The sequence below is a fragment of the Mixophyes fleayi genome, chromosome 6 (genome assembly GCF_038048845.1).
Source record: "Mixophyes fleayi isolate aMixFle1 chromosome 6, aMixFle1.hap1, whole genome shotgun sequence".
NCBI lineage: Eukaryota > Metazoa > Chordata > Amphibia > Anura > Limnodynastidae > Mixophyes > Mixophyes fleayi.
Genome location: NC_134407.1, coordinates 15,299,362 through 15,325,321, shown reverse-complemented (window position 1 = coordinate 15,325,321; position 25,960 = coordinate 15,299,362). Strand labels below are relative to the sequence as shown.

Below are 25,960 nucleotides of genomic sequence, written 5' to 3'. Positions count from 1 at the left end.
TATGTCTCTCTCATCACCCCCGTCTTCCTCTCCTTTTATCATTCAAACCCTCTTCATCACTCATTCATATTATCTTAATGTGGTTAGTTTCGCAGCTCTTTCTGGAAACGGGGGTGTGTTGCAATCAACACAATGAACATTTTTAGCTTTTAAATAAAATATGGTTAAACAATGACCATCATCCAAATATAATTAATATTATTATTACTGCTGTAAGTGCTATTTAAATTTCATCTGTTTATTTATTTTCTAGTTGCTTTCCCCTTAATAGTATTTTATATTATGATTATTTATTTCCACATGTAAATAACCATTTCTAGAAACCTATTTTATGTTGCTGTTTCAATTTTAGCATTTTTTCGATACAGCCATCATGACTTGAAGCTATTAACTACGAACGCAAAAAAAAAAAATCCTTTAATACACTCTAAAGTGCTATGAAATGTCAATGTAGTATAATAAAACAGTTGTACTGTATATAATGGTAAAAATAAAAGTTCAGACTCAGGTGATAGTCACTAAACAAACGTGTTACGATCATCAGCTTGTCTGTCATAAGCTTGAATCAATTTGTGTGTTTTATTATATACGTGTATAAGAAGTATAAATTATTGCAGCTATGGTTTCTGATTACAATGTATAATTATGTTTGTTATTGAACCCATGACTGGTTTCTGTGACAGAATAAAACATTGATAATACACAGTAGATGGTAATATATGTATAAACACCTCTATATAATATCTCTGAACGGTAAGTTCGGATGTCATTGTTTATATTTGGTTATTAATGATATCATGACTTCAGTGATCATTAGGAAACCTTGTCTATTATAAGAAATAACACATCTCTTCCTGTAAATTATGCCGTCATCTGAGATCTGCCTGACCTGTATAAAAGCAGTAGGCCTATAATCTTGTGCCGATGGCCACCAAACTCCTTTGTGACGTCTCATATATACTATAGCTTACAGTAGCGGATACATTATCGCATATATTATCACCTGGTCCTCAGGCCCCCACAGAATATGTACATAGTGACATTTCTTTATATCATTTACCACAGAACCTTCCACTTTAAGACATTAAGCAGGTCCGGCGGTACCACTAAGCGACTCTAAGCGGCCGCTTAGGGCAACAATACGTTAGGGGGGCCTCAAACACGGAATGTGATATAATGTCGCCCCTTCAATGTGTTTATTTCCCTGCGGGGCCCCCGCACTGATCGTTGGCCGCTGAAACGAAGAGAAGATGCCGTCGAAACTCCGCTCCACACAAGACGCAGGGGCGTGAGGAGGGCGTGAGGAGGGGGAGCAAGAGGCGGGGGTTAGGCATCTGACGAAGGAGGTCTGCACCTGTACCAGCCCAGAACCTGAGGTAAATATTACATTAGTAGGTCTTAATACCACTTTCTAAAACATGAGGGGTAACTTTTAAGTGTATACCAGAAGTAATATTTACATAATTAGATTTAAGTTGGTCATATTGAGGCTTTATTAGGACTCACGATAGTGTTGAGCTTGAGCTAGGTTTATAGTTAGACTATGCATAGACAATTGGAATTGGCATAAAGCTAGGGAGCAGGTTCTCATTTAGGACGTAGGGTAATAGTATGTAAGTGCGGGTAGTAAGATTCCTAGATGAAGGGTGATATTAGTATTTTTATATTATTATTTTTAAGGTGTGTTGGACCAGGTCTTGTTATACGTTTTGTTATAATTCTTCTACATGTCAGTGGCCCCACGTTTGACATTATATGGTGAAGGGGGAAGGGTGGGCTTCTGTTATGCTGATGCAGGAGGATCGGGCAGCGTGGTGGAGTCTGTATGTTCTCCCGTGTTTGTGTGGGTTTCCTCCGGGTGCTCCAGTTTCCTCCCACAATCCAAAAATATACTGGTAGGTTAATTGGCTGCTATCAGATTGACCCTAGTCTCTGTCTGTATGTGTTTTAGGGAATTTAGACTGTAAGCCCCAATGGGGCAAGGACTGATGTGAGTGGGTTCTCTGTACAGCGCTGCAAATTATATAAATAAATGGTGATGATGATTGTGGTGTCAGACACTCAGACTTGGACTGTAACTTTTTTCTTTTTTTTGTAAAATAGCTGCACCATCTTATACCAACTAACATCAAAGCCGTCCATTTTCCATGTGTTTCTAACGCTAGTACAACAGATGGCAACGTTGCAGCAGTTTTCTGCACAGTAATAACAGCCAGTGAATGAGGAAGCCATTGGTGATATTGTTATTAGAAAAACTTTCTTGGCTTTGGGTGTATACAGAAACGTGGGCTGGTAATCTCTGTATACTGGGGCTGTTCATTAGTCCCAGTTAGACCCTGTACACTAACACAAATGTGATGTAGCTTACTTGTTTTTATTTTTATCCTATATTGAATTTAGACTGTAAGCTCCAATGGGGCAGGGACTGATGTGAGTGAGTTCTCTGTACAGCGCTGCGGAATTAGTGGCGCTATATAAATAGCTGCTGCTGATGATGATACTATATGAGTACTTTATAAATAAGTACATGTTAACCATAATCCTTCCAGGCACTAAACGCTGAATTATCTGTTACGTCCCCTCCTGTCCGTCGACTACTGCGCTTCTATTGCAGAGGTGCGCAGAGACTGATCATGTAATTATTCTCATCACTGGCTGAAAGTAAATTATGATGTAGATCAGTGTTACTAGACATATTAGGTCATATGTTCCATAAGTATAAAGATGATAAATGTGTCATCCTTACAGAGCTGGATTAAGACCCCATGGGGCACTAGGGAAGATAGGGGTTAGCGCCCCCCTTCTCTTATCAATTTGTCAAAAGAAAACAAAACATAAAGACTAGTTAGGGTAATCTGGAACGCACACTTGGCCCTAGGCGGAAGCTTAGGTTGCCTAGTGGATGATCCAACTATGGTCTTTACTGCAGAAAAAGACAACCGCAACACCATCAGCTGATAATTAGTGGCTAAAACATTTGTTGCAAAATTTAATTACATTTTTAGTAAGAAAGCGCTGAATACATAGTTTAGACCAACCACCTTTTTAATATAGATTTAGCAAAAAAAAATGAAATCCAAACTGTTATATAAGCTTAAATCACATAAAAACAAAAGCGCCAAATATATGGGGGGGATTGAAATCAGCGCGAGGTGTCTCCGAAAACACATTGCGCCAATGTTAGGACAGGAATCTCCGCTTGTTCTTTCTCACACCCCATAGAGGTGCGCAGAAAAATGAGCAGAGATTCCTACCGCAATAGCCGGCTGGACATCCTACGCGGTTCATTGCAAGCAGTCGATTCTCCCCTATAATATAATATGTGCAATTCAAATAATGTTCAAAAACTGATTCAACTCAAAAATAAATAAAAATGTGGATTATCAGAATAGGACCAAAGGAATCAATATGGAAACATCCTCTTCCATATTAGGTATGGTCATATATATTAACGCATTCCTAATATTTAACTGTGAAACCAATCTCATCCTAACTTTCCAGTGCAGCTAAAGTACGATGGCGTTACAAACAGCAGGCAATGTATGTTAGTTTGAGTAATGGATTGAATAGCACAATTTCAATTTATTCTTGTATGGGTCGAAAAGCTCAAATAACAAAACAATAGTTATCCAATGCACTGGCATCCCTGGACATGTGCAGAACCGTAACTCAACATTTTAGCGCCTGGGGTGAGAAAGATAGATGCCGTTCCCCCAGTTTTCAATTTTAACAAAATGAACCTAAAATATTCATAAACTGCGCCCCGCTGGGTAATCGCCCCTATCGCACAGCCCTACTTACGGCCCTGGACATGTGTCTATATTTGCCTGACTACCTGCCCATTTCTGTTATCAAGAACATTGAAGCCAATCACTCAAACTTATGCAGTTTCAGGCTTCTATGCACGTCCTTCCCCATTCCAGAATTATGTGGGATAAATCAACTTCACTTTCACAAGAAAATGAATGGGACAAAGAGGCTGCTGGACAGATTTAGTTATATGTAAATGAGTCAAGTGTATAATTTCAATGTAATCATGCCTATTATAAATGGAACAATTGGACCGCCTTAGGTAAAATAATGTCAAATTCAGGAGTAGTTGACTACAATGTAGGAATCCAAAAATCGGCACATTTAGTGGTGCAGAATACAACCAATTACCAATAGTACAACACATTAATTTACCTCTTCCTACACACACTTAATATGTGCAGGACTTTTCCTCTACCTTGGCTTTGAGATGGGAAGTTATTTTCTAAAGAGTTCTTGTATTCTATAGAATATAAAGATTATTAAGCTGGAAGCTCTGATGCCATGTAGGCGTCATATGGGTAATTCTCCAAAGGGGATGAATAGTTTTCTTTAAAATTAAATTATATTCCATCAGAATCATTTAGCCTCAATTAACAACCTTTAAACCTCAAACTTCAAAAAAATAATTTGTCTTTTCAGCCGCCATTTGTTCTGCTAATTGAACCGACGTGTCTCAGTTATACAACACTCGACGAGTAATTTAATCACAAAACAGAAAAAGTGATCTATTAATCAAGGATTCTTATGTTTCTCACTTGGGTGTAATTAAAGACCTTTCAATCAGCAGTCAGTAAACCTGGTCACACAGGTTGGAAATGATAGTGAACAGCAATCTGTACAATTTCCACACATATAACTGCATAGATCTGATGATTTATATGACTGGATATCAACAGAATTGGTCTCATCTCCTCCTCTGCCATTGCTGGATTGTCTGAGCACCTCGCACACTCCAATGTGACTTACTGTCTGTCCTGGGTTTCTTGCTGATGTATGAAGTAGTTTAGGATAGGTTTATACACTGCGCAGTGATCAGCCAATCAGGTCAAACTGACAGAATCTGCGTATTTGTAACTAGCTTATGATACATTAAATACAGAGGCGCATCAATAATGCAGTTTCTGCTCCTTTCCTTTTCTCCATCACGCGCCTGTTTTTGAGCTATTGTGACTTATGGATAACTTACGTATTGTGACTTATGTGACTTACGTATAGATGAGCTCATGAAGACAGAGGCCACTGCAAGAATGCAACAATTAGCTCGTCAGTGACATCCTTGTGGTAATGTGCCACTTACTGTTCAAGATGCACAAATGAGGCATCTTTTATCTTTTGCATAGTAAATATTAGATGTTGTGAAGTAGGTGCATCGGTGCTTTTATGTCACTGCAAAAACCCCGTTGCATAGACAACCTTATAATAAAACACACACTAATGTTTTAGATGCGTTTTTATTAGAGCTAGTAAAAACACATATCAAACACATACATGTTTGATTCCTGTTTTTACTAGAATTTTTATTGCCATTTATATGCTTTCCAATGCATAGTGGGCAGCACGGTGGCTTAGTGGTTAGCACTTCTGCCTCACAGCACTGGGGTCATGAGTTCAATTCCCGACCATGGCCTTATCTGTGTGGAGTTTGTATGTTCTCCCCGTGTTTGCGTGGGTTTCCTCCCACACGCCAAAAACATACTGGTATTGGCTGCTATTAAAATTGACCATAGTCTCTTTCGGTGTCTGTGTATGTTGGCACTATATAAATTGATGATGATGCTTAAACACAGAGATGCAAAAAAACGAACAAGTGGCGTTCTAAAACATGGTACCACAATGCAACGTAACAAAGCACAACACAAGCAGCAATGCTGATGTTTTTGGTAACACTAGGAACAATGATTTCTAGTGTCTTACCCATTTATATGCCTACATGTTACAAATATATGTAAACTGCACTAATATAACGCCAGTGAGTATGAGCCCTAAAGTTTTATTTATACAACAGAGATCAGTTAAAACACAAGATAAAATCCAAAATCTAAGCAATGTGTCTTTAAAGGGACTTTACATTATATGACTTTATATAATGTCTTATACAGAGAGAATCTGATCATAAATGGAATTTGCCATTTTGAATGATTTCTTACAATTTTCAAACAATATATTCAGAACAATATCCTTAGATCTGAGAATGCATTTGTGTCACTAAATCATTCAAATTTCCCATATGTACATTGGGGTGCCCCAGTGCTTGAGATCATGTGATTGATTTTGTCTCCCACATTGATACATTCAATCTTTGCCTGAATGTTCCAGTTTTTATGAGAAGCACCTTGATCTGCATGTCAAGTTCATCCAATCAGAAGATGTGTCTGTATATGATGCAAAACCTTGCATCTTCTGATTGGATGAGCTGGGTGTTTCTGGCTAAATGTGGCTAGGGTACACTCAAGATTTCTTTCTGTAGTATTTAAATTAGCTATAAGCGATGAGGAGGGCACATTTATGTGGGTGTTCCTGGGTTACCGGTTGGCTGCAGGCCTGAATGGATTCACTTACCTGCCCCCGCTCCGGGCTCCATCTCGTCGCCTCCTTCTTCACTCTTACTGGCTGTTCTCTGGTAGAGTGGCTTCCGGGTGATGTCACGGTCATGTCACCGTTGGGTAATGAATTTGAATCTGCTTGTACTTAAACTGGCTCTGAACACTGAATCAGTGTCAGAGCAACAGGATTTCTTCTCCATTGTTTGACTCCTATTCTATTCCCGTGTTATCTGGCTGTTTCCTTGCTTGTGCCTGATCCTGGCTGACTATTGTTTTTGGTGTTCTCTCTGTACCGCTTTGCCTGTTCATGTAGCAGACCCAGATTGCTGGCTACAACATTGGACTCCCTCTGTACCACTTTGCCTGTTCGTGTACCAGACCCTGATTGCTGACTACGACATTGGACTCCCACTGTACCGCTTTGCCTGTTCATGTAACTCAGGGGTCAGGGAACTTTTTTACCTTTTACCCCAAAATATATTTAGATACCCTGACTTTACTCCCTTGATTTGAAAGGAAGGAAATCATATATTATTAATTATTGGAATTCAAAATTTTATTGAATCTATTCAAAATTTCTTTGAAAGCTTCAACTTCAAAACTTCAGGTTTTGGTCAAATGATGTTGCTTCATTTTTGATACGAGAGCATCAATATTGGGGCATTTTGATGTCAGAGCAATTTGGATACAGTCTTCAGCGTCCAATCTATTTCTCTGCTTTGTTTTTATGTTCGTTAGAGTGGAAAATCCTTGTTTACAAAGGTAGGTTGTTGCAAAAGGCAGCAACTTTTTGACTGCTTCCTCATGTGCAATTTTGATGCCTTTGCAGCTGTTGACAACCAAAAATATGACAGATCTGCTTTGTTTTCAAATGCAATACGTGCTTCATTATTGCATCAAAGCTCAAGAAGTGCCTCTGCCAACCCTTGAGGCTCTTCTGGTAAAACAGCAATTTCACATTTAAAGGGGTCTACAATCCAACTGACAGCATGTGAATCGGTCGCATTACCCCCAGGAATTTCATTTTTACCCCATTTGGGGTAATTTACCCCTGTTCCCTGACCACTGATGTAACTGATCCATATTGCTGACTACGACATTGGACACCCTCTGTACCACTTTACCTGTTCATGTACCAGACCCGGAATGCTGACTATGACAGTGGACTCCCGCTGTACCGCTTTGCCTATTTCTGTACCAGACCCGGGTTGCTGACTACATTTGCGGCTCCTGCTGCTAATTCCCTTATCACGTCAGTGGGCCATACTGAGGGCCACGACCTACGAACCTTTGGAACTAAAGTCCATACTGCCTTGTGGCGATTCTTGGTGAAGACCGGGGAGTTCGTTAGACTCCGCACCTCGGTACAACCGGTGCCAACTCTGTCTGATAGTATCCTTGGTTCCGCCTCTTTCTCCCTGCGGAGGGATTGTTTTTTTTATGGGCTCACGGGAGGGCTCAACCATTGGTGGTCATTACTATACTGTAAGAGGGACTGCTTTTGTGCTACCCAGTCCTGTTTGATGCAGCTAAGTGCATTTATATTCATACAAATACTTGTGTAATAAACATATTCACAGACACAAAAGGGACTCAAGTAATAAAACCAGTCCTTATGCTCCCTCACTCTTATGATTGATTTAAGACACAAATTATGTTCTCGGTTATATTTAATAAAGGGGTGGTCATTAATACAACTAGATGTACCCACAATACCACAGACTCAGAGTCATTTTACAGGGTCAGTTTCCCAGACCACAATATGGGCACTTCTGTGAGGACAGGAGGTGGATAAATAGGCGCATTTCTGCTTAATAAAATTTATTGCACATCCACATTTTTTGAATGGCTCTTTCACTGTCTGCCGCTTCCTATTAAACACTCAGAAGGTGGTGCCAACTGGAACCCAAACAGTTGTTTTCATTAAATAATATGTAACAACATAATTTTATCAGATTTAAAATTATGCTGATAGGATAATTTAAAGCCATCAACCAGGAGAGATTGAAGTAGTAAGCATTCGTGGCCAAATGGGGTGTCACATTATTGTAAGCTCCAGTCTGTAATTTCTCACGAGCAGGGTCCTCTTTACCCTATGCCTCGTTTCTGCACCCTATTTGTTTACCTTGTATGTGCTGGATAGATTTTACGTTGATATTTGTGTGAGTGTTATACTGTTTGTTCATCTTGTACATAGGGAATTAGTACTAGTATGTGGTCTACGTGTAATTGCTCCCATATGACTCACACCTGTATTTGTACCACATATTTTGTTATAATGCTTAACTGGCATTTAGGTGATGGTATGCTGACCTTCCTTTGTTACAGAATTTATAGCATCTTAAATAGATAACTATAATAATGATTGTCTGATGTTCAATCATTTGGCTTTGACCAGAACTACCCAGGCCTTCAGTCTTTCCCAGCTGATTCAGGGCCGGATTTACCACTAGGCAACCTAGGCAATTGCCTAGGGCCCAGCAGTTCCCAGAGGGCCCTCCCAAGGCCGGAGGTGAGACCACCCTTTAAAAATGGGCCGCTACTTATGGGCCAGTGCTATATGCTTGCCCCCCAGGCTAAAGTCTGCCAGCCAGCCCCTGAATAGGGGTATATGTTATGCTAAAAAAAACTATAGTGCTATAGATGTTTTCAGGGAGGGGGCACCAAACCAGTATCTTGCCTAGGGCCCCATCAGGTCTAAATCCGGCTCTGAGCTGATGGCATTAGTAATCCAAGCTCTTTAACGTTGGCTTAATAAATTCTGTTTCCGTGCTTTAGTCAAATTGACATTAGTTAATTATTAGTTTTAAGCTTGTTTAAAGAGAATGCCATTCAGTTAGTTTTCGAGATCTCAGTGCAATTATGTTTGATGTCTTGGTGGCAGGTAGATGGATAGAGCCATGGTTAACCAATCACATTCCACCAACCACCAAGACACCACACTCCCTTCTTTAAAATATGTGCCAGGAATACAATAGGTTTGTGGCCATTAACCCACACTGATCGAGCTATTCTGTCAGACCATTTTGTTAAATTGGACCTTATGACACACATCAGCACCAGATATGCCATATACTCTATTAGGGACCACATCTTTTCTGGTTTCAGAACAATGGAACCTAGATAATAAAAGAAAAGAGTGTGCATCAGTGTTGTATTAGACAAGGGCTAACTGAGGCTTGAAAAATTCGATAGGACTTTAGCAACCATTGGTGACAGTTGTTTAAACGTGAAGTGCAGTTAAGTGTCTATAGTTACTAATTTCAACCTGTAGCACAAGCAGCTAATTTCATCAGAGAAGGTACAATGAGTCTCTACAGGGCAGGATAATGGCAATGCACAATTACAAGGTCACTGGTGCAAGGAACGCAGACAATGGACCACCGAGCAGTGGATGAAGTTTATATGGTCATATGAATCATCCTTCACTATGAACAGATTAGTGCACATAGGACACCAACCTAATGAACTCTACAATCCTGAGAGTTTTTCTTCAACATTGAAAGGTTTTCGTGGTTCTGTAATGTTGCGGGGTGTATATTCCTGGCATGGTTTGGGTTCAGTCATTCCATTACAAGGTCAATGCTGATCGCTAATACTTAGTGATCATTTTCAGCCCATCATCATTTTGGGCAATGAGTCTTTGAAGATAGCAATGCCCCCATCCACAGTGCATGTGTAGTCACCCAATTATTTGATGAGCATGTCACTGATTTGCTCAATATGTCATGTTGGGCAGCATGGTGGCTAAGTGGTTAGTACTTCTGCCTTACAGCGCTGGGGTCATGAGTTCAATTCCAGACCATGACCTTATCTGTGCGAAGTTTGTATGTTCTCCCCGTGTTTGCATGGGTTTCCTCTGGGTGCTCTGCTTTCCTCCCACACTCCAAAAACATACTGGTAGGTTAATTGACTGACCGTCTGTATGTGTGTTAGGGAATTTAGACTGTAAGCCCCAATGGGATAGGGACAGATGTGAGTTCTCTGTACAGCACTGCGGAATTAGTGGCGCTAAATAAATGATGATGATGGCGATCTAAACCCAGTTGAACATTTATGAGATACCATTTTCCACCACAATCAACTAGGTGTTTTTGTCCACTAACTTATGTTGTCAAATGCAAGTAGCACCTTATAAGTTTGCCTAATGCTGCTACCAGTTATATGTACTTGTTAAACAGGCCCTGCCCACTTGTGGCACATGTGGAGAATACAAACTCCGCGCAGACAATGCTCTGGTCAGGTTCCGATCCAAGGCCCCAAGCACAGAGAGTCAGTAAGGCTGACCACTGAGCCACCACAGTACAATTCAATACAGCATGATTCAACAGCTTACATCACGACTGTGTGATTTAGGCTGGGCGGTCCTGATTTGAGAGGACTCTCCCCCTTCCCTGACAATCGGGTCCATTGCTCCAGCTGCCGGGAATGTTGGGAGATAGTGCATAGCTGCTTACTCTGCTGGAATTTCCGGGAGGCTCCCGTAAGAGTAGGCAAGCTCCCGGACACTTGTGGAGGTGGGGCTTATTGACGCGATCGCACCATTAAGCCCTGCCCCCGCCATTCAATGGTGCAATTTTTTTATAATAATGGGCGGGGTTATGGTGAAGCGACTGCGCCCCCCAGGAGATGTTGCTTGCCCCCACATGAGGTGACCACGTCCCTCTTGTGAGCATGGTTGTTTATTTTTTTTTAAAGGCTCATTATAATGAAATATTTCTTGCAAGAACCACACTATCCAATATGTACAACTCTTATCGCCGTATAAAACAAGGATACATTCATGTTCAAAGTTACTGCCAAAGTATATTTCTATTTACGTTGGCTGAGCAAACAAGGTGACAGCACCGTTCATGTTTTTACCTGTAAACAAAGAAAATGTGTTTTGTTTTGTTTTTTCAAACCGCGATGTGTTTTACTGAACATTCCTGGAAAAGATAAAATAAACACATATACTCCCTTAAATTGTGGAATAAGATATACAGATGCAATTGTGGAAGCTTAGGGGGCTGGAGCAAGGTGCCGGCTATGGCAGATAAATGAGAGGTCCTTGCTGAGAACTAAGCTCCACTGAATTGACCTGCAATGTCTTTATGAACAGAGATGAATGCACAGAGTATTGTGCACATTTGTCTGGCTCTTGTTATAGCCCCCTGTGTATTATCCTTAGTGCATGACCCCCCCCTAATCTATTAGTATAGGAAATATCATGAATGGACCTAAGCTTTGTACATAGGCTGGGGGGGGGACTTCAGTAGCTCTTATCATCAATGTAGCTAATGCGGATTGCTGACTCTGTCCCAGGAGAGTCACTTCCCTCCCCCACCTCCTCCTCCTCCTCCTCTGCTGGCTGTGCTGAGTGAAGCTGGGCCGCTATCAGCTCTCCCTCAGGTTGGGGAGATGGTTTCCTGTGGTAGAGGGCGGTGTTCTCATACACTACAGAAGGCGGGCTTGGCATTTACTCATCTTCTATCTTTCTATTATGATGGTCACTTGTGCATGACAAAAGCAGAGAAGTGACACGAGGGGGGAATACGTGTGTCTGGGAATAGGATTCCCTTCTTCCTGGAGACCTGTGTTGTGGTGGATGAGAAGCAAAGTGCAGGAACCTTTAACCAATGGCTGAGGACTTTGACTTAGCAGGTAAGAAAAGTGTCATTACCCTGTTCAAGTGTCCTAGAGGTTCAGCAAGGGCTGCAAGACCGCAGTGGCTATGAAATGGTTAATTGCAGTTTGAGATTACGCTAAATTATTTTATGGGTTGTTGTTAGTATTGCGGTGCACATTGTCCAGTGTGGGCAACCTGACATGTAAAACTCATTCCTAATGCTATCCAGGAAAGGGTTCATAAATGGAGAAACCAATATATGAACCTTTCAAGAAAACCAGGAAGAAAGGGTTAATGTCTAGAACCTTGTGTGATCCCATTACTATGAAGAGGTTCTAGAATGAATCCGCCATTGTTGTTCTAATGACAAGTCACATGGTTACTTGTTTACAAAGCGATTGATAGTCATGGAGTGTATTATAAATGGATGTTACATGGCTGTGAAAGTTGTGTGTCTAGTATGTTGGATGTATTCGTTATGGACTTGGGTCCGTGGCATGTGCTCAGTATTTACGGGGTACACTGTAATTGACTTCCACTCGGTAAATAAACCACAAATCAATAAACAGCTGAATTCTCATTTTGCTGAATCACATTACATCAGTACATAAAAAGAGGAAGGAAATTGTGCAATATCTAATTATAAGCTATTGGATCGTAAAGCAGTATCGGCTCTAACACGAGTAGGAGAGAATGCTTGAGGAAGATTGACTTTAAAGTTGCCCATACACTTATAGATCCTGTCACTGGGCCCAAGAACTTAATGACCGAATTCATGTTCAATTTAGCCATACATGGAGCGTTAAATTTGGACCAGTTCAGTCGTTTGGCGCTCAGGCCAAAAGACTAGGGGGTAAATGTATCAAGCTGAGAGTTTTCCGGCGGGTTTGAAAAGTGGAGATGTTGCCTATAGCAACCAATCAGATTCTAGCTGTCATTTTGTAGAATGTACCACAAATCAATAAACAGCTGAATTCTTATTTTGCTGAATCACATTACATCAGTACATAAAAAGAGGAAGGAAATTGTGCAATATCTAATTATAAGCTATTGGATCGTAAAGCAGTATCGATTCTAACATGAGTAGGAGAGAATGCTTGAGGAAGATTGACTTTAATGTTGACTTTAAAGTTACCCATACACTTATAGATCCTGTCACTGGGCCCGAGCACTTAGTGACCGAATTCATGTTCAATTTAGCCATACATGGAGCGTTAAAATTGGACCAGTTCAGTCGTTTGGCGCTCAGGCCAAAAGACTAGGGGGTAAATGTATCAAGCTGAGAGTTTTCCGGCGGGTTTGAAAAGTGGAGATGTTGCATATAGCAACCAATCAGATTCTAGCTGTCATTTTGTAGAATGTACCACAAATCAATAAACAGCTGAATTCTCATTTTGCTGAATCACATTACATCAGTACATAAAAAGAGGAAGGAAATTGTGCAATATCTAATTATAAGCTATTGGATCGTAAAGCAGTATCGACTCTAACACGAGTAGGAGAGAATGCTTGAGGAAGATTGACTTTAAAGTTGCCCATACACTTATAGATCCTGTCACTGGGCCCAAGCACTTAATGACCGAATTCATGTTCAATTTAGCCATACATGGAGCGTTAAAATTGGACCAGTTCAGTCGTTTGGCGCTCAGGCCAAAAGACTAGGGGGTAAATGTATCAAGCTGAGAGTTTTCCGGCGGGTTTGAAAAGTGGAGATGTTGCCTATAGCAACCAATCAGATTATAGCTGTCATTTTGTAGAATGTACTAAATAAATGATAGCTAGAATCTGATTGGCTTTTCAAACCCGCCGGAAAAATATCAGCTTGATACATTTACCCCTAGATCTTATGGGGTTCATTTATTGTGTTCAGGTGATTAAATCACCGCCATTGTCTGACTGTATTTTCTGCCAGTCCCAATCAACATCTAATCCACCCAATAAGATAATTATCAAGATTAACGGTCATTTGTGGACAAATTTGGGGAGCTGAAAGTGTGCTCAAAAACGTTACAATCTTTATGTATTTGCCTTGACTTTTGAATACAAATTACATAAAACACTTTAATATGCAAATAAAAATAAAGAAACAGAACAACAAAATTGGAAGCCTCAATGTTTCCAGTACAGTGCCACAAATACAACAGAGCATACAGGACAGCAAGGGGAATAGAAACAACGTGGGTTTTCTCTTTTAAGTGAATAAATGTCGGAGTCCTCAGTAGGCAGCTTTTCAATAGGTTTATTAGTGGTCCCATTCAGCTTGGCATAAAACAAACACAGGAGAGACTCGGACCTATATGCACTGGCCTGAGATAAGACAATGCACACAGTCAACAAAAGTCCAATGCGCCATTCAAGATACTCATGGAATTCAAGTCCCCCCACAATACCGCCGTGGAAAACCTATTACCGTTAATTCGATAATTTTAACCCTGTTTTCCTGTCTCCCTGAGCTGCCAGCAAAAACCCAGTGGTGAAATTACCGTATTAAAGGCAATTATACGCACTATTACCGTAATGTCGGTATAATGCGCGAGCCGCATTACTTTTTACAGTAACGCAGCCAATTGAATATGCACGATTTTGTGGATGAATCCCAGGAGTCTTCCTCCTTAGGTGAATTCTACCTGGTGTGCTCCAGAGAGAGAGGACCACATTTCTGTAATATGGGAGAAAGGTGCTAGCAGAAGACCTCAGTTAATATTGTAGAACAGCGTTTATCACAGTTGCTTTTTCAGTGATAAATATTTGACTTAGGGGTCTATTTATGACTCCAGCACGTTAGACCTCAATATGTACTGACATGCAGCCGTAGGTTTGGGCTACAAAAAGTAGTAAAAGGAAGAGACAGGGGCACACACCAAGGCCTGGGGCTTCAGCAAGGAAGTCATGATAATTCCGCTGTAAGCTCACCTACTGCCTCTGTTAGTCATTGAAATGGACCAATTTCCCCATTATTTTATGTTCCTCATATGCAGAATATTAATATAAAAGTAAAATTCCACTACACTAAAATAAACATCAACGTTTAGATCCAATAGGACGATAAGCAGATTAAAGGTCGGTCTTGTCACAGAGAAAAGTAGTCTTATTGTTCACCACGGTTTCTAAACTCAGCTTTTCCAAAACAGGTCATGTCACATAAATTAATCTGTATGGTTGGGTCAGTATACGCCTATATGTTCTCACTGAGGGAAATCCTCAAAACATGTCCGGCTGGTGATATCTGAACATGGGATTCAAGAAACCATGGTTTACATTAGTGGTGCTCAGTTATTTTAGGACCAAAAGCATCATTGTGCCATTGTTCTGTGTCCCATTAGAATGTATTGCATATTTGGCAATAAGAGGACCCAAAATAAGTTTCTGGCTCCTCCTGACCCAAAACTTGTGCACATCTGATCTACACCATGAATCTTCTCCTCTGGTAATCTGCTTGTACAGTGGCTTTCTGCTGCCTGAAGCAGAACTTGAACCAACCCCCCCTCACACCCTGACTCTCCAGTTATCGGTTCCTCATTAGGAGTGAGCTGATTGACAGTGGAGCAGGGTCAGGACAGGACAGAATACTTCCTTTCCCTCTCCTGTGCCTACTCATCTCATACTGTTAGTCACCACTCTACAGTGATTGTAGCACGGTGGCTAAGTGGTTTAACTATTCTGCCTCACAGTACTGGGGTCATGAGTTCAATTCCCGACCATGGCCTCATCTGTGAGGAGTTTGTATGTTCTCCCTGTGTTTGCGTGGGTTTCCTCCAGGTGCTCCCGTTTCCTCCCACACTCCAAAAACTTACTGGTAGGTTAATTGGCTGCTAAAAAATTTACCCTAGTCTGTGTCTGTGTGTCTGTGTGTCTGTGTGTGTGTTAGGGAATTTAGACTGTAAGCTCCAATGGGGCAGGGACTGATGTGAATGAGTTCTCTGTACAGCGCTGCGGAATTAGTGGTGCTATATAAATAAATGGTAATAATAAAATAATAATAATGGCAGGCGACTCGTGTGAGAGTATTTCTAAGCTTGGCAGGGCTGAGGAAGGCTGTCAGATTAAGGGCCTTGTTATTCAATATTGACCAACTGCACAATACAATTCTGTATTCTCTTGGTTTCATGTATTTAAAATTAAACAATTATATTATAACCAAGTTCCTTAACACGTCCTGATGGGCTTTGTAGGGCACCTGTACAGTATAGCGGACACTGTGCTTTCAGGCATTGTGCCAACAGCAAAGTGTTCCTGGAAATTATTTAAAAATGTTGGTAACTGTGTAATTTTCCCCAAGTTATCCCACTCCAGTGGCAGACCACACCCCTTTTGGATAAAAAGGGTGTGGCCTACGGGATATACAGATATGGGCGTGGTTTGGGTGGGTCAGGGGCGTGGCGTGATTTGTCACATTTTTTTTCCATTCAGGGTTGTTGTGAGGTACACATAAATTATTATTAAAAAAACTTGATGTACATTTTGATGTGCATTGGTGGGCCCTGGCTGCGTGTGCTCCCACCCTCTTATCAGCGCATGAGGGGTATCGTGTAACTTTGCAACAAATGTGTTTGCAGCACAACATCAACACAAACATTATGTATTCTGTAGCCATTAGTACATTATGTGCTGTTTAGTCAATCTGTGGCTCACCAGATCTGTTGAACTTATAGAACTACAAGTCCCTGCAGGAGCAGCTTTGGGATTTTGGGGGCCTAAGTAAAAAGAATTGTGGGGTAGACCCCCAAAAAACAACATAAGCAAGGAATGTTACTATACATTGCACAAATTGCATTAACACAGGATACACATAAACAATATCTTTATCTGAATAAATAACTGCTGAAGCCTGCAACATAAATAATTATATCGGTGCTGCTGGCACCCCTGACTGTATCCATGGCAACCAGATGCTGCCCTTCAATTCACTACCCACAACCCGTTCTCTAGAGTCCCGCTCCAACATACCACACACACATGAAGCCACGCCCCTTTCAGGATCCGCAAATTGGGACAATCCCGCTAAAATATAGACTGGTGGGGGGTATGCACACAAACCAGAAATCTGAAAGACATGTTCAATACTGGAGATTACTTGAAAGTCTGGGAGATTTGGCATGTCTTAAAATCTTCATATCCTACCACTATTTGGGTGTCCAAATCATTGTCTTATTTTCTCCTAATAAAAACGTCATATTTATTTTTTTTACCCTCGCACCATGACCATAACGCGATTAGGTAGACCTCCTTTTCCACACCTGTACCTGACAATTTATAACACTCACAATGGTTTCATTGTCTTTTTTTTATTATTCCTGTTCAAGTGAATGGAGACACTTTTTAGGAGCACGTCTCAAGCTTCAAATATGGTCCAAACAAAACATCTGTCTGGACATAGCCTGTAAAGGAACTTTACCATAAGACGCTACATACTTGACAAACACGTTTTGTAGAACCATCTTTTTTTTAAATGAGAGTATCGTGAATGAGCCGTATAAATGGGGTTGCAAGTAAGGCCAATAGGATTATTTATTGATAATTTGACCAGTACAGTGAGATCTATAAGGACCAGCTGATGAACATCCCGACAGTCAGAACATGTCCCTACTACTGGGGAGTTGAAAGGGAAGTCTCTGCTCACTATGGATGGGGGCAACCTAGCCGGACGTGGCAGACCCCTAGGACGGCCTAATATAATGTATTAGACTAGTAGCTGTCCTACAAAATTATTCCCACACTCTCTACCTGTGAGAGGCGCTTTCCAGCCCGGGCAGTGTAGGTCTGATGAGTGGATGTGGACCACTTTGGACTCTATGAGATGAGGCTCTGCTTTTGTGACACTAGCGAGACTAGAAGCTCCGCAGGCCCAAGCTCTGTGGGAGTCTGGAGTCTGCGTATCCAAATGCAAGTGCCCCATTCTGATTTGCTTCCAGGCTGCCTTTTATTTATTGGTGGACCTCAGATGGGAGTCTGGAGCACTGCCGAGGGATATCAGGGGAGTCCAGCACTGAGTGCCCTACAGTTTACATCACTTATATGGTAGTGCCGCTCCTAAGTCCTGGCGACAAGGAAGTTGTTCAAATAGTGATTTCTTTAGAGACGTCCACAATGTTAGTCTGATAACATGAGCCCATTTGCTCATGTTATAAATGTTCCTGGATACCTCCAATATAATGATTTTGTTAAAATGTAATTTTCCAGAAAGATTGTGCAGGGCTCCTTCAGTCTACAAGAAGCAGAGAACCTTGCAGGTGCCTCTTGTACGATATGTACATTTCAGACGCACTATCGTAAACATCTGCTGCTGGGAGATAGGCGTGGACGTGTGTTTTCAGCAGCTACTGATCCTTCCCTAACGCCAACAGAACTGATTACATAAGTCAGAGTGTATTTCCAACAACAATAATTATATGCAAAATAGTTTCTTATCCACCCAGAAATCAATAAATGTTTTTACGGAAGTATTTGTTCCATAATTTGTTTTCTTGAGTACTTTCTATAATCATAACATTGTAAATTAGCTTTGTCCCAGTTGTCGATCTATATAATCTGGACATCAAAAAACTGAGTGTCTATCTGCGCAGCTTTACTAATTTGAAACAAGGATATATACTTCCTATACAGTAAACAAAAATGCAAATATGGTAAACCTTCAAGTGCTCTTAGTGTTCTAACATATATGGAAAATACAAGAAATACTTATATTCATTGAAAATCAAATTCTTCTTAGATGGAATCATTCTCCATGAATGGAATCATATGGAAAAGACAAACATCAAATAAACAACATAGTGTGATATTGTCTGAATAAGGTATATTGATAAATATATAAACAATAACTATATGATGTTATATGAATTCTCCTGGGATAAATTCCTGCTGGAACCCCTATTGGGAATACACTTACTATAATATTAATAAGTGTATACTTAAAAACATAAATATTCAGAAGATCTTCCAGGCAACTTCTTCTAAACCATAAAATATAATTTCTTGCTTCTCTCCCCTCTCGGTATGTACTTACAAGATATCCATGATATCAGAAGCGTTGTATAAATATTTTCTTGTATTTTCCATATATGGTAGAACACTAAGAGCGCTTGAAGGTTTACCATAATTGCATTTTTAATCTATATAATCTGGTACAGACTGAGCACTTCAGCCAGGACTCGTAGTTCTATGTTAACATACACATGCAGCATCTATTAAGGCTGTATGTATTATATATAAGTTGCACTGCACTGTAATGACATAGCGGTAGAGTTATCAAGCCTTCTAAAAAGGAAAAATGGAGGTGTTGCCCATACCAACCAATCAGATTCCAGCTATAACTTATCTAGTACATTTTAAAAAATGATAGGTAGACTCTTATTGGTTGCTATGGGCAACACCTCTTATTTTCCTTTTTAGAAAGTTTTATAAAACTACCCCATAGTGTAATGGAGACTGCACTGGTGATTGTTACTATTATTATTATTATTATTATCATTTATTTGTTGGGCGCCACAAGGTTTCCGCAGCGCCGTACATAGTACAAACAGTAGACCATACAGGGTTAAACAGTACAGAACGATAAACACAAAGTACCAATGCTTCAGTAACTCCGGGACAGACCTATGGAGTAAGGACAGAGCAGAAGAACAGGTATGGAGACACGAGGGAAGACGGGCCCTGCTCATACGAGCTTACATCCTAAGGGAGGGTGGACAAATCAGGTATGAGAGGGAGCTGGTGATGCCAGGGGAGAGAAGAAGGGGCCAGGGGAGAGAGGGAATGGCGAGCAGAGTAGATGAGGGTTAAGTGGATGGCTGATAAGCTATGAGGAACAGGTGAGTTTTAAGTGCACGTTTGAAGGAGCACAGATTGGGAGCGAGACGGATGGAACGAGGGAGGTCATTCCAGTGCAGGGGGGCAGCTCGGGCGAAGTCTTGGATTCTGGCGTGGGAAGTGGTAATTAGAGTGGAGGAGAGGCGACGGTCATTAGCAGAGCGCAGGGATCGGACAGGAGTGTGAATGGTGAGGAGGTTAGAGATATAGGGAGCAGTAGACTGGGAGAGAGCCTTGTAAGTGGTTATGAGGAGTTTGAAGAGGATTCTGTAGGGGATGGGGAGCCAGTGTAAGGAGGCTCAGAGAGGGGAGGCAGAGGAGGAGCGGCGTGAGAGAAAGATGAGTCTAGCAGCCGCATTGAGTAAAGAGCGGAGGGGGGCGAGATGAGAGAGGGGGAGACCAGTGAGGAGAAGGTTGCAGTAGTCGAGGCGGGAGATGATGAGTGCGTGGATGATGATTTTGGTGGCGTCATGTGAGAGGAAGGGTCGGATGCGGGCGATGTTGTGCAGTTGAAAGCGACAGGCTTGAGCAAGGGATTGGACATGGGGGTCAAAAGAAAGAGAGGAGTCGAAGGTGACACCCAGGTAGCGGAGTTGGGTGACAGAGGAGATGGTGGTGTTATTAACAACGATAGAGAGGTTGTGGTGAGAAGGGAGTCTAGGGGGAGGAAAGACAATGAATTCGGTTTTAGAGATGTTAATTTTGAGAAAGCGGGAAGACATCTAGGAGGAGATGGCTGAGAGGCAGTCGGAAACTCGAGAGAGGAGGGAGGAAAAGAGATCAGGAGAAGAAATGTAGAGTTGAATGTCGTCAGCGTAAAGGTGATACTGAAGACCAAAGGAGGAGATAAGAGCACCGAGGGAGGAAGTGTAGAGCGAAAAGAGTAGGGGGCCGAGGACAGAGCCCAGGGGGACACCTACCGAGAGAAGGGAGGGGGTGGAGGAAGAGCCAGACATGGAGACAGAGAAGGAGCGGTTAGCAAGGTAGGAGCAGAACCAGGCGTGGACGGAACCAGAGAGGCCGAGAGAGAGAAGAGTTTGCAGAAGGAGGGGGTGGTCCACTGTGTCAACGGTCGCGGAGAGGTCAAGGAGGATGAGTATGGAGAAGTGACCCTTAGATTTGGCCGATAGGAGGTCATTGGTCACTTTGGCCAGGGCAGTTTCAGTAGAGTGTAGTGTGTACTACTGCAAGTTTATGTGTAGGGGGTATAAAACATACTTATAACATACTACTCTCTGGGATTCACTACTCTCTGGGAACATTTTCGGTGGCTCATAAATTTTGGGGAGTTACCTGGGGTCCTATTAGAGTAGGTTATCCTCCTGGATCCCACATCACTTCCTTCGGAAGTGGGCAGGAACCTTGATGACCTACTTTAAATCCCGTCATTATGGCCCTGTCCCCTTGCTGTGCAATGATGTGAAACGCGTCATTGTGCACCTGGGGGGTAGGCCGTGAATGTAGTCAAGTATGGTATAAAATGTAAAGTGTATTTACAATGTATGTACGGGTTGCTGTGTAATCTGCGTGTGTGGTGCTGGTGGCCTGGTGTCACGTGTACAGCGACGAAAAACCCTCTTTTCATGACGTGTGAGAGTAAGAAGGTGGGTCACATGGGGCGAGAATACAACTAAAGGAAAGAGGTGGTGTGGCCGTAGTGAGGGGGTCTGAGGAGTACAAGTGGTAGCCATGAAAGCGACATAATTGTTATATTAGAGAAGAAGAGTAAAATCAGGAAGGCAGAATTGACAATTATAAAGAAATGCCAAAGGATCTAAGAGGAAGAGTGTGGAGACTGTAAAAATTAAGGGGTCCATTTATCATTGGTGGTTAGTGGGCAGCAGGAAGGATCATTTTGTATCGCTAAATTCCGCCCTAGCAAACCTCCGTCCCCCCCACTCCTGAACTAACTAAAACCTCCTTCACGGCAGACTACCACTGCCTACAAATGGAGGATCGGACCCTAGTGGATACTACACATGCTCGGCTAAGGTCGCACATGCGCATTGCAATAGAACCCCGGCACTGGACGAAGTGAGGCTTCTCCGACGGCGTCCAGAGGACTCCATTGGAACTTCTGTAAGGCAAAAACGAAAAACTATATAGTTCTCTACGGCAATAGATCAAATAAATAAATGGTAAAATAGCTTAGAGAGACAATAAAGACCTTAGGTCTGAGTTATTAAGGAGAGCAAAGCATAGAAAAGGAGTAACTTTGTACCTGGGCCAAACCATGTTGCATTGCAGGGGGAGGTAAATTTAAAATGTAGGGAGAGATTTATAGTTGGGGTAGGGCATGTCCTAAATCAACTTTAAAATTAAGTGTAAAAATAAGTATTTGTGTGCTACATGAAAAAACATCCAGAGTTTATCTTATGTGCAAAATAATAGACTAATTTGCAACCCTTGTAATGTAATATGGTTTGTCCAGGAGCTAACTTATTCCTTTTTTTGTTTTGCTTTGCTCTCCTTAATGACTCCAGCCCCTTGAGTTTAAAGGGTCTATTTATTAAAATGCAGAGATAAGGTTGATAATCGGTGATAGAAAATCACCTATCACTGGAATTTACTATTAAAATCTCAGCTGACTCTGCAACACCTGGCCGGAGTGATATGGGTTAACTTACCGCCTCAGCGAGCCAGTCTCAGGGGATCTGGCCAAGTATGACCCAGCGAGCCTGTGTACGCATGTGTAGTGGAACTGAAAGACCAGAGGACAAGAAGATACTGCCAGAGAGGTCGCACCTGAGCAGATGACTAGTAATACATGTGAAATCCTAGTTCTGAGAGTGTACAAATACAGGAACACATAGCCTGGAAATCGATCGATCTGTTCAGCGACGGTGTGTGGACAAGCGGATCGGTGCGGTTTGGTGTCCGTGTGCCATGTGTCATATTACTCAATTACCTGATTGTTCAGCAGTTTTGTTTAACAACCTGTTCAAAATGTTTGTTGGCAGCTTAAATTATTTCCATTGCATGTAAGGTAGACCTGCTGGCTGACAGCATAAAGTATTAGTATGGAATATGAACCTAGACCATTTATACCAGCTCACAGCTCACATGCAGGATTAATTTAACTAGTCACCTTTATACAGATTTTAAAGCTTCAGTCAGAAGAAATGCTACATATCGTTCCCTTGTCCATTGCTGTCCATAGACAACTTTTTTTTTTAAGTCATCACCCAGAAGTCTCTTCTCCTTATGGAGTGACTGATAGGGACAAGTATAAGTGAATAAAGATAATATTATATAGGTTGTCAGTCTGTTAATACCCAGTCTTGTCCCCAATTTTTTGGCGCTACGGAATATGCTGGCGCTATATAAATAAATGCTGATAATGTATAGAGACAGCGACATTTCCCCTCTCACACCGTCAGCTGCCCTGATATTTGTATGAGCACTAAGACAGGGGAGGGGACAGACTCTTTTTTATTTATATATTTTTGGGAATGACCATCTGTCTTTCCTTGTAACCAGATCGGTTTCCCTCCTCTGCCTCTGAACACGGATTACTGATGACCTAAAGGCAAATCTGTTGCAGGGGTTGGGATGGGAGGCTGAATAACAAAAGATAAAAGTGTGTCACATCCGTCTGTCTTCACACAGGACCATTCGGCTTCTAACCTGGTATTGCTGTGTAATATTCATACTATACTAATCTGCAGTATTCATGTATGTGCTCATCTCAACTGGGCTTCCCATACAAACACGCCTATGCCTATTCCTTAAATGTTCAAGCCATAATTTAGACAGATTATTAACGTAACAATGTACATTACTCAGGGACCATTGGGACTTTTTACATTATTGCCACCTTTATATGACTTTTATTTACTGTTACTATCCTGCAACTTTCACTAAGTATAATCCATTGACTTTCTGGATCGTTTCTGTCTTTTTCAGCCATGGACTTCTACAAGTAGCTAAAGGGTCACATTCATCAATATGTTCCTGATCTCCTATTGCTGGCATATATAAAACAATATAAGAGAGCTAGCAGACCGTCACACAGCTGCCCGACACTGGAGCAGGAGTGCTAGGAGTTAATTTACTCCGTCGCCGCCGCAGTCTATGTAGATTGGCCCATGAGCGAGCCAATTTGCAAATTTGGGTCCCATTAACAAAACCAAAAAAAGTAAAAAAATAAAAGTACATTTAAAAATAGTGCAGATTTGTTTTAAAAATGTAATAAATAGTTTTAAACATTATTGCATTTAAAAATTCTTTATGCATTGCAATACTTAAATAGGCTTTCCCATGTAAAGGCAACAATGTTATCCCCAATAGCAATCCATTTCTTGTATTGGGCAAAGTAATAAATCGCTCTATAACCGGCAATAATATCCACAATAGGGCTCTTTTCCCTTTGATAAATATGTTCCAAAGTCTTTTAATTTGATTTCCCTTGGATATGACACAGATCTGTTGCGATGTATTTAGTAAGTGTTGCAAAAAAAAAAAGTTATTTAACACATTGATAAGACCAGTTGTAGAACAAATGTTTCTTTTATTTCACCGGCAATTATTTGTCAACTTCAGATATCCGTTGTCAAGAACAATGTCTATCATGAGAGTTAAATAGCCAGGAGCCCATAGGTATCACATAGATCTCATACTCTGTGTATAGGTAAATGTTGTCATTTAAAGGGATATTATATGAAAACTTTATATGCTTTATAAAGAATACATGTGTTGTAGGTCTATCATTGCTAGATCAGACATAGATACTCCCTCATTTGAGTATTGTTGAAAACTGACCAATGGTTATAACAAGATGTGGCCAAATTGATTAGCATATGGTACCATATGACGCTAAATTAACTTATAGCCGTTGGATATCCAATCTCAGTTTGATAGTGAATATTGAGATTATAATCTTAATGAGCTGAATCCGGGAATGGAATGGTGCACAACAAATAGTTATTCTGAATCAATTCCACCAATGAGGTACAATGGACCCCGATATCAGTCCAGATGATAGAAGGATAGTGTATCAGTTTACGCTAACAGACAAGGCTGTTAGTTGCATCATGATTATAGGAGAATCCACTAAAAATGTTATGCGCCCCAAAAAGCAGGAATAATTGCTTATATCTTCTACTTGGAAGGGTGTTTGCAGCGCCTTACAGTTTTTTGTATCCGTGTTACCATTAGGGCTGTAATTGGCAACAGGCGGCCCACTAAGCCTTTACCTGCGGCCCCCAGCTCCTTCCTGCTTTATTGTCAGATTTGTTTATAATGTCTGCTGATGTGTATTACAGATAGGTGTATCACTATTTGGTTAAATGTATCATTTTAATTTATTACTGAGAAGCACGGTGGCTCAGGAGTTAGCACTTCTGCCTCACATCACTGGGGTCATAAGTTCAATTCCTGACCACGGCCTTATCTGTGTGGAGTTTGTGGGTTTCCTTCTGGTGCTCCGGTTTCCTCCCACACTTCAAAAACATACCGGTAGGTTGATTGGCTGCTATCAAAATTGACCCTAGTCTCTCTGTCTGTCTGTGTGTGTGTGTGTGTGTGTGTGTGTTAGGGAATTTAGACTGTAAGCTCCAATGGGGCAGGGACTGATGTGAATGAGCTCTCTGTACAGCGCTGCGGAATCAGTGGCGCTATATAAATAAATGGTGATGATGATGATGACTAAGGGTAATGTGCGCCCCTTTTGCAGGTTAGGGGTCACCCCATGCATCCCCTGAAGTGTATCAGGTTGCCTATCCTTGGCTTAGGGGTCCTACTCAGTTGAGGGCAACCTGCTAGACATTCTAGCACTTTAACCAGAATATGTTAGGAATCCAGGTGAGCCAGGTATAAAGGGGCAGAATCACCATCTTGGCTTCCATTTATTGGGAGCCAAGACATTCACTAAAATATGTAAAGTCCTTCAAGCAGGTAAAAGACATAGACAACACAACCCATCTGAGTAGGCCAGTTCTTGTGTAGTAGCCCCCCTATAGAACCACATGAGAACTCCATTATTAAAGTGTCTATTTTTAGATTCTTCGTTCAAGTCTTCTGTCAGAGCCAAGATGTGTGGCCTTATCGGGACACACTACAGAGCTCTGTGTACTTAGCCACACAGGGCTCATTAACCTCACAGGTCAGCACACTCTCCACTAAGCTTACCTTTACTCCCATTAAACATACCTGTATCAGAGCTGCCAGTATCGCCATTTTTGGTAACACA

The 25,960-nt window shown here is 41.4% G+C and overlaps 1 protein-coding gene across 8 annotated transcripts in view; it reads left to right on the top strand.

Annotated features, from left to right (window-relative positions):
• LDB1 (LIM domain binding 1) overlaps positions 1 to 25,960 on the top strand; it is a 199,626-nt gene that overhangs the window by 130,030 nt on the left and 43,636 nt on the right. Inside the window, exon 1 of one of the 8 annotated variants that reach the window (XM_075215898.1) lies at positions 11,787 to 11,999. The exons of the other annotated variants lie outside the window; for them this stretch is intronic. Coding sequence (XP_075071999.1) covers positions 11,975 to 11,999 — 25 coding nt within the window. The 5' untranslated portion in view covers positions 11,787 to 11,974. Of the gene's footprint in view, positions 1 to 11,786; positions 12,000 to 25,960 lie in introns of those variants that run through there. 8 annotated transcript variants of the gene reach the window in all.